Source organism: Protopterus annectens, chromosome 8.part0 (assembly GCF_019279795.1).
Source record: "Protopterus annectens isolate FY-2018-M chromosome 8.part0, PAN1.0, whole genome shotgun sequence".
In the NCBI taxonomy this organism is placed as follows: Eukaryota; Metazoa; Chordata; order Ceratodontiformes; family Protopteridae; genus Protopterus; species Protopterus annectens.
In genome coordinates, this window is record NC_056741.1 from 933712252 (window position 1) to 933726144 (window position 13893).

A 13893-nucleotide genomic window follows, 5' to 3' on the forward strand; every position below is an offset into this window, starting at 1 on the left:
ATTATGTAACTGAGAATGTGATCACTTAAGTCACCAGGGTGGGTCCCAGAGGTGTACAGTTGGGGGTGTCTGTTGATAAGTATCCAATCAAGTAAGCTTTTTTTTATGGTTAAGTTTACCTAACCTGGTAGGGCTGATTATGATTTATGTAAATGCATGCAGGTTAACATGGGTGGTTGGGGATTCTGAGGAACAGGTGTTCCAGTCTATGTTAAAATCTCTGACTAATATGGTTTCTTGGTGGTAGTTACATGATAGCCAGTGAAGGGTATCTTCGAGTGTAGATATGTTATTTCCTGGGGGAATGTACATACAGATGATATTGATACATTTATTTTTATTAGGTTGCAATTTGTTGGCAAGAATCTCTGAGTTATTAATTTGAGGTGGTTGTATAACTTCATTGGTGACATTTAACACAGATTTGTAGAGAGCAGCTACCACACCCCCCTTCCTGGAAGCACAATGTAGCCTGAGTATGTTATACCCAGGTGGTAACACTTCATTATCTGTGGTGTTAAGTTTTAACCAGGTTTTGGGTAAACAGAGTATTTCAGGGAGTGGAAAGCCAGGAGTGAATGCAGTTCATATACCTTGTTGTTTATACTTCTAATGTTGAGGTGACAGGCCAGGAGAGTGTTAGATGGCCTATTAATTGTAGGTTTATTACTTGGATTGCGAGTGGGGGGGTATGTTTATCTGAAGTGGATGGGCCAGGATTTGGGTGCATATCACCACCAAGTGTGAGATTAGGTTTAAACCTAGATAAATTTCCGAAACGTATTATAAGTTTATGGTAGTGTTTAGATCTTTAACTAATGCATCTGGGATGGATATGGTGATAGAGTGAGCAGGTTGTGGGGCAGGGCACAGTACTGTGTGATTGGTAAAAGGTGCAAGGACATACAGCTGGGGTGATAGTGTGGCCTTTCGGGTACTGAAATCCAGTGAATGAGGTACAGGGCAAGCAAAAGGGGTAGTAAAGAGGCATATCTCATTGTGTGTGATGGAGCGTGTGAGTTAAAGGAACTGTATTACTTCAGTGGTACAACAGCAGAGGTTAAAGTGGTAGAATTAGAGGTAGTAGAGTAGAGGTGGGAGAATTTATGACAGATGTAAGCTGTAGGTTCTAGTAACGGGGGGTGTGGCTTTATGACTACAAATCTAGTGGTACTGGGGGTGGGTGGAAATTGGGGGCAAGGTTTCTTAAGGCTTCCTAAAGATCAGATGTTTGAAGCAGTAACTTTCCAGGTTTGATTTGAGTTGCCAAGGCTAAGTCTGGATAATAGGAACAGGTCTTCCCAACCACTTGTAACCCTTTACTCCACCATTTGCCTTGTCTTTTCCACCTCAAACCACATTTCCTCCACCACATTTCCCTGGCCATCTTGTTACATAAATTTCTCACTATTGTAGCTGCATATCTTCCCTCTCTGTTTCTTTCTCTGTCTCTGTCTCTCTCTCTCTCTCGCTCTCCTTCTCTCTCACCTTCTCACTCTCACTCTCTTACTGGCTTCAAATAAAAGCAGATTTTGTTAAAGCAATGAGTACAAACAGTGATAAGCTCTTTGGTATGGCTAACAAAATAATGCTGTTTCTACGTTACAGATTATTAGAGCAACCTCAAATTTACTGACCAATCAGTTGTCACTGTCAAGGGAGAGAAGTGTTATCAGTACTGGGCTTTGCATTGCCTGTGTGACTGAAGAGGATAGAGAGTGTAAGCTAGTCCCATCACATTGCCGCTGACTGCTGGTTTGTTGTTAAGTGCTAACTTATGCTGCTTGTGATAGATACTACTCACAGCAGCTTATCTTCATCTTGTCACATTATAAGTGAACCTACCATATTATTGTATATATGCATAATGAAGCACAGCCTGCAGCATTCTCCTTACATCCTAAACACTTCTTTCCTGGTAAAAGGTATAAATACACAACCTCATATTTTGCCTTCCAACCCTGCTCTGTCCACTAGTACCCAAACTCCTAATCAAACTCAGGCCACATGCAACATCCAGGATGTTAGCCAGCTACAACACCGGTGCTTATATCACTTTACTCTTCTTTGGTATTCCCTGTAAGAGACCTTGTGGTTAGATAAAGCGTTTGCATAAACATTGAATATTTTTCTGTAGGCAAGAGGTAATTTAGATTCACTGTTTTTGCAGAGACAAGAAGCCAAGAAACTATGCCTCCCCATGGTAGAGACTTTGACACCCCCATACCCTATAACTTATATATTAACTCTGTAGTTATGTAATCTTGGTGAAAAGAGCAACATCTAGAAAAGCACTAACTTAGAGAAATAGTGCTCTCATTTTCCCATTAACCAATAGGAAACACTGTTGAGGAACTGCAAAACTGGCAAATTTTAACTCAACATTGTTGTTTTTATAGGGTTACATGTTGCCAACAATATAAAGAGAAAGATGATTGGGCTGTACCTCATAATCCTGTGAAGAAGAGCCTGTACATCTAAAATGTGATATTAGCCTGGCAGAGCTGTTCATGTTGTGAAGGCTGCCAGCCTAGCTACATAGAATTTTGTAGATAATTCTGTCATCTGTAAATATTAATTTAAACCACAGGCCTGTTGTCTTAAATGGTAAAAATAGTGTTACATGTGGAACTGGAAAATAATGTAACAATAGTGCACTCTGCTGGAAGAAAGCTGACCAAGTAAAGCATGTTGTGACCTAAACACGGTGCCAAAATGTCTAAATGAAGACATCCTTTCTATTGTTTTAACCAAGAGTTAAATTGCTAGGTTTAAACATGCAAATGTATTTTTATTGCTCTGTTTCCTGACCAGCTGCAAGATAACAAAAGGAGATGCTAAGAATGTAAATGTAGTTTCTGTTAGCCTTGGAACCCAGGGAAGTGTGAAGAATGATGAAATGTGAACCAGGAATGTGATTTTAAAAACAAAGAGAATCAGAGAGCATTAAGCATTTACTAAGCACATAGTAAGCACATACTTGCATATAATATTGCTAAAAAAACTAGAATACCTATACTAGATAAATTCTTATATATGTAAATAAATGCATATGTGAATCTAGCTATCATGCTATCTTTAAACACAGTGTATGCCCCATGAACATAGTTATATATAGATAGCAAACTTGGCTTTCAGTCTCAAAATAGAACTGATAGAAACCACACCATTTAGTCCTGGATAACTTGTTGCGTTGGTTTGCAGTTGCCACTTATGGAAGTGGTCCTGCAGAATAACTTCATTAAATTTGAACATCAAATATTTAAACAGTATATAGGCACACGTGGGATAATACGTTAACCTTGGATTCCCTAATACAATTTACCAAAAAAGGAAGAAACCCAATATACGCCTTAACTTTAGATGCCTCCAAGGCTTTCGACAGAGTTAACTGGGAATTTCTGTTTGCTACCTTGTCCCATTTCAATGTACCTAAATCCTTTTCGGATATGATTAGAATACTTTATACAAATTCTCAAACCTACCTTTATATAAATAAACAGAGATCTGAGCCAATTTTGATCACTAATGGAACAAGGCAGGGGTGCCCACTTTCACCCTTCCTTTTTAACATTTTCATCGAGCCTTTCTTTCTTTATATTACCCAGAATACCTATCACAATATACCTAAAATCCTAAATACACAGGTTGCACTATCAGCTTTTGCTGATGATCTCAATTTATATTTTCAGTCACCCAATTCAGACTTACCCAAAATTCTGGATGCCATAAGGAACTTCTCTATCGCATCAGATTACCAAATTAACAACAAAAAATCTCATATATTCCCAATAAACCCCAATTCCCATAAATCTTTTTATTTCCCTGAGTCCTCTTTCCGAATAACATATAGCCTTAAATATTTAGGTATCCATTTTGTACATAATCAAGCCTCTATGCTTCAAAATAACTTACTTAAAACATGGTCTACTATACAGCAAGATCTACAAAGATGGAAGCATATGAATTTAGCTTTCCTGTCCAAAGCAGCAATTGTGAAAATGAATATCCTACCTAGACTTCTATTTCAACTCAATGCTTTGGATGTGTTAGTTTATAATAAGTTTTTCTCCAAAATCAACAAAGAACTAGCTGGATTCATTTGGTTCCCTAAATCAGTTAGGATTGCTTACCCCAAATTAACTTACCCTAAGGAAAAAGGGGGGGCTAAGTCTTCCAAACTTCCAACTATACTACAAGATTATCTGCTCAATTAGGGTTTGGTCTATCTCAAATTTTAGCATCAAAACGCAAACGCACTCTCCAGCCTGGGTTAGAATTTGGTATCAACATATTATAACTAACAAAATTAACCCCCAGGCTATTCCTTTTCTATCCATTATTTCTATGAACAACTGTAATCTAGCTCAATCTCTGAAACATAAAATCAGGCTTTTCCAAAACCTTATTAAAGATATCAAACTGGAAAAGGTTCTACCTCTTCTCCAACCTTTGCATCAGAATCCAAACCTTAAAATTAATAATGTAATGATAGACCTTACTAAATTCCCTCTTATCAAGGATCTCAATGTATGGGATATTCTCAAATATAGGTCTAAAACTATACCCGAGTTACGGTTAATCTTAGGAACTAATAAGAAATACACAGTTATTCTTCGACAACTAAGAGAAATTATACTGGCACAACCTTTTAACCTTTCTCCCAATACTCAGGAAATAAACAAACTAGTTGAAGATATTTCTGCAATCTCGAGCACTAAAAAAACAATATCATCCTCTTACAAGCTATTGATTAACATGATTTATGATTCAAATTGTCTTTTCTCCAACTACTGGAATACCGTTGGACCTACCATTACAGAGGATCAAAAACTCTCAGCTATAAAATCTACTTTAGAGCTCTCCCTTTTCAAAAAGCTCCTATATACACAATTGATGCTAAACAACAACGCTTATTATACTCCTGTAATTCTTAATAAATTTAACGCCAACTCATCTTCCTCCTGCACCTGTTGTTCTTATCCGAAAGCGGACTTGCTACACATTATGTGGTATTGTAAGCATTCTTACAAACTCTGGTGTTCTCTGAAAGTTCGCCTGGAAAAAATGGGTTATTACACTTCCACTCTCGCGTGGGAAACAGCCATTCTCCACATTCCTACATCCAAAGTATCTAAAGTGCAACTTCACATTTTAATTATTCTCTGTTCACTTATTAAGCTATACATCACTAACAATTGGTTGGATCGCACCAAACTTAGTTGGGGAAAATTCAAAGAAATGGCTCACAAACATATTTCAGCTCATAAATTCATTATAAAGGGTCCAAAAAAAAGAGCTTATTTTAGTAAATTATGGAAGAAACTTTTAGATTTAATTCTTAGTGAATAACCCCCCATTAGTACATTTAGTGCAACATATATTCTTATCCTTGTTAACTTATGGAGAACCACTGTTAATTTTAATTCTATTAATATTATTTCCTGTTTTTTGTTCTTACTACTTCATGCATTATTATTGTAGTGGAAGTGCAGCACATTATGTTGTAAATACTGTATATAATAGTTTGTTTGGTTACACCGCTGACAATGCTTTCCTTATGTTTTATCCTCTCTCTCACTTATATCTATGTTAAATTGTTTGGGTACTTATTATATTCTGTAACTATTCAACGCTTCATTTTAATGTTCATTACTACAATGTTTTTCATTCTTGCTGTATGCATTGTTTCATATTATGGAAAATAAAAGAATTATTGGAAAAAAAAAAATTTAAACAGTATAGAGTAGTTGCTATGGGGGCAGTGTGTGCGATTTTTACAAATATAGTCCTGGCATATTGGGAAATGGAATCTGTCATCAATTCACCATATTCCCAATTTTGGACACTTTATGGTAGATACCTGGATGATATTATTATTTTTTGGAACGGTCGTTCTGAAAAACTAAATTAGTTTTATAACTACATGTATGGCACCACAACATTCTTGGAGTTTACTATCCATACAGGCACTGAAACAATTAATTTCATGGATGTCACTATTTTAAAAGATAGAACTAGAGGAATATTTAACTCTTCTTTTTATACAAAACCAACATACTCTAACACACTGTTACAGTTTATGAGCTGCACCAAAAAAAGTCCCTGGTCAAGGGAAAATATGTTTGTCTTGCTAGAATGGTATCAGATAATGATGAATATGTTTTTCAGACCAATATTCTTAAAAACATGCTGATTAGTAGAGGCTACCCCACACAGTTTATAGACAACATAGGTAATGTGGTAACTCAGAAAAGAGCTAGTGGACATTTCCTACCATTGCTGGGCTCAGATAGACACACTAGCATGAAAACTATATCTAATCCTGCTAAAGTGGATCATACAAATACAATGATTTTAACATTTAACAAGCAATATGGTAATATTAGATAAATTATTACAAAAACTGGTGTGTTTTTGACACCGACCCAGATTATAAAAAATTGGTGGGGGTGGGCCCATGTATCTCTTATAAAAAGGATGTAAGTATTAAAATTATATTAGAAAAACCTAAGTATGACGAATTGTGTGGACAAATTAGTAAATGTGGGCATTGCCCACAATGTAAATACATATTAGAGCAGAATGAAATCCATTTAGCACATTTTGGTACAATAAGGTTAAAAAAGAGATATAACTGTAACAGCAAACTAGTTATTTATATGGGTATTTGTCAAACATGCCCATGTTTTTACATAGATAAGATAAAAAAATTGCCTTAAAACCAGATTATATCAACATCAATATGATATCAGTAAAAAAGACTCCAAGAATGCCTTAGCTGAACATATAATCCAACCTGCAGACCATCATTTTCAATATATTATTATAGATCATGTTGATATAGGTGAAAGATGCAGTCCAATAGATGATTTTTTGTAATTTAAGGAACTCAAATGGCAACTGCAAACCAATGCAACAAGTTATCCAGGACTAAATGGTATGGTTTCTATCAGTTCTATATCGAGACTGAAAGCCATGTTTGCCATCTAGGCATAACTATGTTCATGGGGCATACGCTGTGTTTAAAGTCAGCTTTGTTATAGGTAGCATGATAGCTAGATTCACATATCCATTTATTTACATATATAAGAATTTATCTAGTAGAGATATTTTAGTTTTTTAGCAATATTAAATGTAAGTATGTGCTTCTGTAACAGCAGTGGGAAAGTATGTAATGTATATAAAAATGCAAGTGATACAAACTCTATATATAATATATCTTTAAATGCTGGCTTCAAACTGAGGCAAGTTTTATCACATGGTTTTTAGTGCATATATAAATGAGCTGGCCACTATCGTTCAAGATTTTAAGCTTTTATTCTGCGTAAGTTTGTATTTTATAAACAAAAGAGCTAAATAAATACTTAGGAGTGGATCAGTTTGCCTTTTGCCTTCATTAGTGTTATTTCTACAGTTTGTGGGTGTCGTGGAACTTTTAAAGTTTTAAACAAGTAAAGGAGCAAGGAGAGTCTTGAGAATGCTTTTAACTGCAAACAAATCAGTTATATGATACACTCTTTAGCAGGAAATCAGAACAAACAAAAAAATGCTTAACAAATGTGTATTTGTTAACCACATTGTTTCTGTTTTGCACAGAACTCCATCCCAACATGTACAAATGTAAAATAAATTAACATATAAATAAATTAACTATACAAATAAATTAAAAATAAATAGATGGCGCAGTGGTGCAGCAGTTAATGTTGTCACCAGACAGCAAGAGGTTTTCCAGTTCAATTCTCGGCTGAGGTGCCTTCTGTGTGGAGTCTGCATGCTGTTCATGTGGGCTTCCTTTGGGTACTTTGGTTTCCTCCCACATTACAAAGACATGTGTCTGGAGAGTTTCTCCCCAGGCCTCCACTGAAAAGTGACTTGTTCCAAGTCAGACTTTCCTGATAAGTCAAGTGTTCAATAAACTCAAATAAATACTGATAGAATGTATTACATGTAGCAGATCACAGAAAATTAGTCTATTATTAGTGTTACTTCAGGAATTTCTTACCCAGATTAGAAGACTCCTAAAGGTAACCACATGTATTTAGCTCTACGGCATGCAGTTTAAAAGTGAGAATTAATAGACAGGAGTTGATTGTGCTATCATTTTTGCACCTCTTCTGATTCAAATGTTACTTCACTTAGGCCAACATGAAACAATGCAAAATACATGAAAAAATGTGTTTCATGATTATTTTGCAATTTGTCTACTTTTTAATACTTTGCTGTCCTTTAGAATATATAATATAGATAGGCTGCAAAACAGGTGTATCTAAAGGTGGGTATCTAAGATGTCAGCAGGGCTACATGATTATCATAAGAATTTAAACTAATACTCATTGATATTTATCACAGGTTGTATGATTTTTCTGTGTTAGTAACTAATAATATGCTTTTGTTTTTCGTATTGTTGTGGTTTCAGAGATGTAGCAAAACAGATAAATAAACCAACTGCAGAAGGGAAAAGTAATGCTCAGATAAGTTAATGAAACTCCTTTTTCTGATTTTCTTTAGATTATGATCGTGTGAGAAGAGATGGACTCATATGTGCAGCAGTTCTCTTTGTTCTAGGGATCCTTATCATAACAAGTAAGTTATATTTGCTTCCTTTTCACTCCATTACTTCCTGAATTAATGTACTGTGCCTTCGATACAATGATCCACAGGGAAAAGCCTTTTTAGTTTTATTTACATCTTTGAACTAGTTTATAGTACATATAGGTAATTATTGTTTTCTTTTTTGCATAAAATATTTTGACAGATAGCTGAAATTATTCCTTTCATCTGTTTGTGATGTCTAGCAGATTGGTGTGCAGAATGTTGCTGGCATCCCTTATGAATGGTATCTGATTACTATCTTCTTTATTTATGTCAGCCATTGATATTGATGGTTTACAGAAATTCTTTGTCTCACAAGAGAAATTCCAAACAAAATCCTGCCACTGTGTTTTAGTATAATTTTTTTCCTTCATAATCTGGAGAGTTAACAACATATTAATTCCTCTAACACTTTCAATATAATATTTAGAAATAATACCATTATGTTCCTACAAGCTATTTGGAATCAGTATTTAGTTTCCATAATTGAATGTCTTCAAAATTTCATACATATTATATGGTTTAAGCAGTTTCTTATTTCTGTGAGTATTACTGAAAACCTATGTCACCGTATACTTACATTTTAACAACAACCACAGTCAATTATCTTCATTCCTTGGGCCTTGAAGTTGAGATAAAATAAATTGCAAGTAAAGAAAGCATGAAAACCACTGGGTTAAGCAACTCCATACCAATCTTTTTCTTACTTGTATGTATGATGCATTATTTAGCTGGATACATTCATGGATCTCAAACACACAGAGAAGATGACCCACATTTATTTTCTGGTTCTGCTATGAAACTTCAATTGACAAAACTACTAGAGTCAAAAATGGCAACAAATAATTTCCAAACACAAAGAAGGGTGAAAAAATTAACTTCATATTTTATTTTTTTATGGGACAAGCTCCCCTGCACCCCCCCCCCCCCGATACTCCCATTCTTGCTGTTGTAAATGCCTGGTCAGATGTTTTCAAAAACAGAGTACAATTCACCCTTCAGTATATACCTAACCAGGCATTTGCAACATCTGGAGTGACCACAGAGGTTCTTCACTAGAAGAACGCAGGGTGTAAGTAATACATTCATTTTGCACTACCTCACAGTCCTGTCTTTGTACTCAGTCTCCTACAGACTACTTATGGGTGACCTATGGCTAACCTACAAGGCATTGTCTGAGCCAGCCCTGATGGATCTGCTACACATTCACAAAACAATCAGCACTAGAATTACCCAATCTAAGAATCCAAACCTCATCTGTGACATAAAGAAAACATGCTGTAGGGACAGGTATGTGTCTCAGAGATTACCCCTTCTCTGGAACAGATTCCACATTTATGTGAAACAGAGCTCTTCTCTAAGCCTATTCAAAAGCAATTTGGACCAATGGATGGGAAATCACAAATTCACTTCTGGATTGTCACCTGTAGCCCTCGTGGTCAGGAACAGTTTATAGATACTCTAAGGCACAGGCATATACCAAAGACATTCTAACATGTGGGCATTGATAATTGGAAAAATTGAGCCATGAATGAATGGCAAGGCTTAATTAAGATGGATCTAGGGCCATTTGCTTAGTAACCTCCTGTGATGTTATATATGTCATATAATGGTCTCACCAACTCCGAGAATGGATACATCTTCCCAAAAAGGGAATCACTGCCAGTGCACACTTAGAAATTGCACTGGTAATGATATTGTATGGAAAACAGTAATCAGTGTTATGTTGTGTTGTTTCTTCGGCATTTTGGGTTACAGACAACTGATGCTCGAGGAGTCTCAACTTGGCCACTTATACATTTTATTCCTAACTCTTGAGTTATATCAAAAAATGTTCAAGTAACTAAAATATTTATACAGTACAGAATTTATTTATCAGATTTTCATGGAAAAAGGGCATATATGACTTCCATATATCCACATGGATTTTGTATACAAAACTGCAAATTATTTAATCTTAAATTGTGTTTATTCATTGTATACATGCAACTAGATATTTATAATATTATGTGCCTTTTGGCCTGAGTCGTGGCTAAAAAGGGTCCAGAACCATCACCCTTATCTAGTTAATGAACAGACAGGCAAATAAGCACACAAACAAAAAAACAAAAACTCAGCTTAATTTTCTGTCATATACCATTATAGTTCTCAGTAAATATACTTAAGCCAGCCTTTGTTGGCAGGCTCTGCATGTTATGTTAAGTTTCATTTCCGCTATACTCATAAAATAAAGACCACATTCACATCCTGGACTTCTAAAAGAAGACTGTGTATATAACACAACCCCACAGATAGTTAACTCCATGAGATATCTCCTATACTCATGTTTGGGCCTTTTATTTGTACCTTCTGTATTGTTGCATTAATGAGTAATTAAAATAAACCAGTCAAACTGCACAGCTCTGCTTCATGCCTCTATAAGTACTACTCCAGATGTTCATTGTGTTTCACTGTTGCAGTCATAACAAAGGGGTTATCCAGCCCCGATCGGCCCGAATACCAAAGGTAAGGGAATATGACGTTGGCTGCTGTCAGTTGTATAGGACGTCAGTATTCTTGATACAAAAGGAGGCAGCTGACATCACTTTCTCTGTCTTCTTTGCCACGGAGCTCAAAGCAGAAGTTTTTTTGCATGAGTGCCGGTCAGCCATTTACCTTTTTGGTTTCCGACTACGAAAGTTGAAGTTATCTACAGCTAAGTACCCCGTTGGAGATCCCCTTTTTCTTGCCTTAACAAATGTAAGAAAAAGTTAATAATTGTCTTGCCTGTGGAAAGCAGATTCCCCATAGAGATTTTCATTCTTACTGCATTATTTGTTTAGGCTTTGACCACAATGTTCCTAACTGTGATCTCTGTGCTTCCTTTAATCCGCGTACTATTCGTCGTCTGGTTAAGCTTTTAGCTAAGCACTTTGGAGTTTGGCCTAAGTTCGTCGGTATGGTGTCTGCTGGTCTTCAGGCTTCAGATATTCCTAAGAAGCGTAAGGACAGAGACGGAGACAGGCTTCAGAGGGTTAAATCTACTGATAATGTTAAGTTGGTCATCAGTCCTGCGGTAGCCAGTGAGGCGCCTTTGCAGCCCCTGCAGTCCACGGATTTACTTCTGCAGGCCTCTGGTGAGACCATTTCAAAGTCCTCCATGCCTCCGGCTTCCATTTTGTCTTCTGACCTTCAGCCTATTGCTAAGCAGGCACTGGATTCCAAGGCCTCCATTCTTCATTCTGACAGCAGGAACATACCGACGATCTCCTCTACTTCTTCGTTAGCCAAACCTCCTGAGTCCTTCCGACTTTCAGGTAAATCCTCCAGTCGCAAGTCTGTGAAGAAACAGGCTCCAGCTTCTCGTTCCCCTCAATCTCAGATGGTTAAAATGGCTAATGATCTTTTGACTCTTATTAGGGGCTCACAACCTCCTTCTTCCAAAAGAGGCAGGGGTGTCTCTCCAGACACTTTATCTTTCTCAGGTTCTGAGACTACTAGCATTTCTGCTGATGAAGAGGAATCTTCTCAGGTCTTTTCTCCTTTCGAGGATTCTGATGCAGAGGAATCCATTCCTTTGGCTTCGCCTCCAGAAGATTTTTCTTTTGGTGATACTTTGAATACTCTTAGGGAGCATTTTAAATGGGAAAGTCAAGACTACCCTCAATCTAAGAAAAGGATCAGAGAATTTTTGGATTTGCCTCAGCACAAGCCTTTGGCTATTTCCCTGTGTTGGAGGTGGTGGATGATGTTTTTCTCGAAAATTCCTTGAATCCAAATTCTGTTCCTCCTGTTCCCAGGAAACCTGACAGGTATTATAGAGTTCCTTATTCTCATTTGATTCTTTATCATAATCCTCTGGCTGACCCAGAGGTTATTTTTCAAGGGCCTAAAGGGGTTAAGGCCACTGTTACCAGAAATCCTATTCCTTCTGATAGAGAATCTAGGAATCTAGACTGATGAGGAAAGAAAGTTTATACCTATGCTACTCTTGCTATTAGGTCTACTAATTGCCTTTTTCATATGCTCAAGTATCAGCAGCATACCTTGGAGTCTATTAAGTCAAATATTTTAAGTGTGCCTTTTTTGACAGAGAATAAAGATATGCAGGATTTGCTAAATTCTGCCAGTCTTGTTAACAAGCATTCATTACACAGTGGTTTTGATGTTCTTGAAGCTTCCTGCAGGGCTGCAGCTACTGGATCTGTTATCAGGAGGCATGCTTGGCTCAGGGAGCAGCCCCTTCCAGAGCCTGTCAATGCCAAGCTTTTGGATGTACCTTTACACAAGGACAGTCTTTTTGCCAGTAAAGCAGAGGAGGTGCTCAAGAAGATGGAGGATAAGGCCAAGTCCATGCAAACTGTTATAAAGACTTTCTGGAAGTTCAACCTCCTCGATTTAGCAGGAACTACCCTTCTAAGAGTTGGATATTTCTTGATACCAGCAGACAGAACTGTTCTAGGACAGAGGTTATAAATCTGCTAGGGGACATGGGGCTACCCCTCAAAGGACTTAACAATAGCATGCTTCCACTTCTAAGTCTGGAAGTTCTAAGCCTGCATCTCAATCCAAGCATTCTCAATAACTTTGTCCAACTTCTGCCTGTTCCTGCATGTCCGGAGTTTCCTTTAGGGGGAAGGTTGGCTATTTTTGCAAAGGTCTGGGCCACCATCATGGACGACAAATGGGTGCTCAGAACCGTATCCCTAGGACACAAGTTTTCTTTCGACATCTTTCTGGAACACAAAGGATTCCCAGACATTCCTCCAAATCAAAGGGCAGAAGTAGAAAAGCAGATTTTATCTCTGTTGCATCTGGGGGCAATAGAATCAGTTCCTGCTTAGCAGGTGGGCAAAAGCTTCTATTCCAGACTTTTCTTAGTTCCAAAAAAGAAGGCACCTGGTGGCCTATCCTAGATCTATCCATTCTGAACTCTTTCTTTGTGATTCCAAAGTTCAAAATGCTCAGTCTTCATCAGTTGCTACCAATGTTGGACAAGGACTCCTGGCTGGTAACTTTGGATCTCAAAGAAACTTATCTGCACATCCCTATCAGGGAAAGCTGCAGGCAGTTCCTTTGTTTTAGAGTGGGTAAGCAACATTATCAATTATCTGTACTGCCCTTTGTCTTATCTACTGCTCCCAGAGTTTTCACAAAGTGCGTGGCTCCAGTCATTGCCTTTTGCAGGCAGAAGAAAATTCAGATTTATACCTACTTGGATGACTGTCTGATTCAAGCAAAGTCTTGGGAAAAGCTGTTAAAGGATTTGGAATTTGTAAAGACTCTTCTCTCTTCCCTGGGTTACACTCTCAATGTGCA

General features: G+C 37.2%; 1 protein-coding gene across 2 annotated transcripts in view; it reads left to right on the forward strand.

Moving 5' to 3' along the window:
* LOC122809164 (FXYD domain-containing ion transport regulator 5-like) overlaps nucleotides 1–13893 on the forward strand; it is a 646566-nt gene that overhangs the window by 566833 nt on the left and 65840 nt on the right. For both annotated transcript variants that reach the window (XM_044080450.1, XM_044080452.1), the window contains one exon: nucleotides 8512–8586. In XM_044080450.1, the coding sequence (XP_043936385.1) occupies nucleotides 8512–8586 (75 nt within the window). The remainder of the gene's footprint in view (nucleotides 1–8511; nucleotides 8587–13893) is intronic.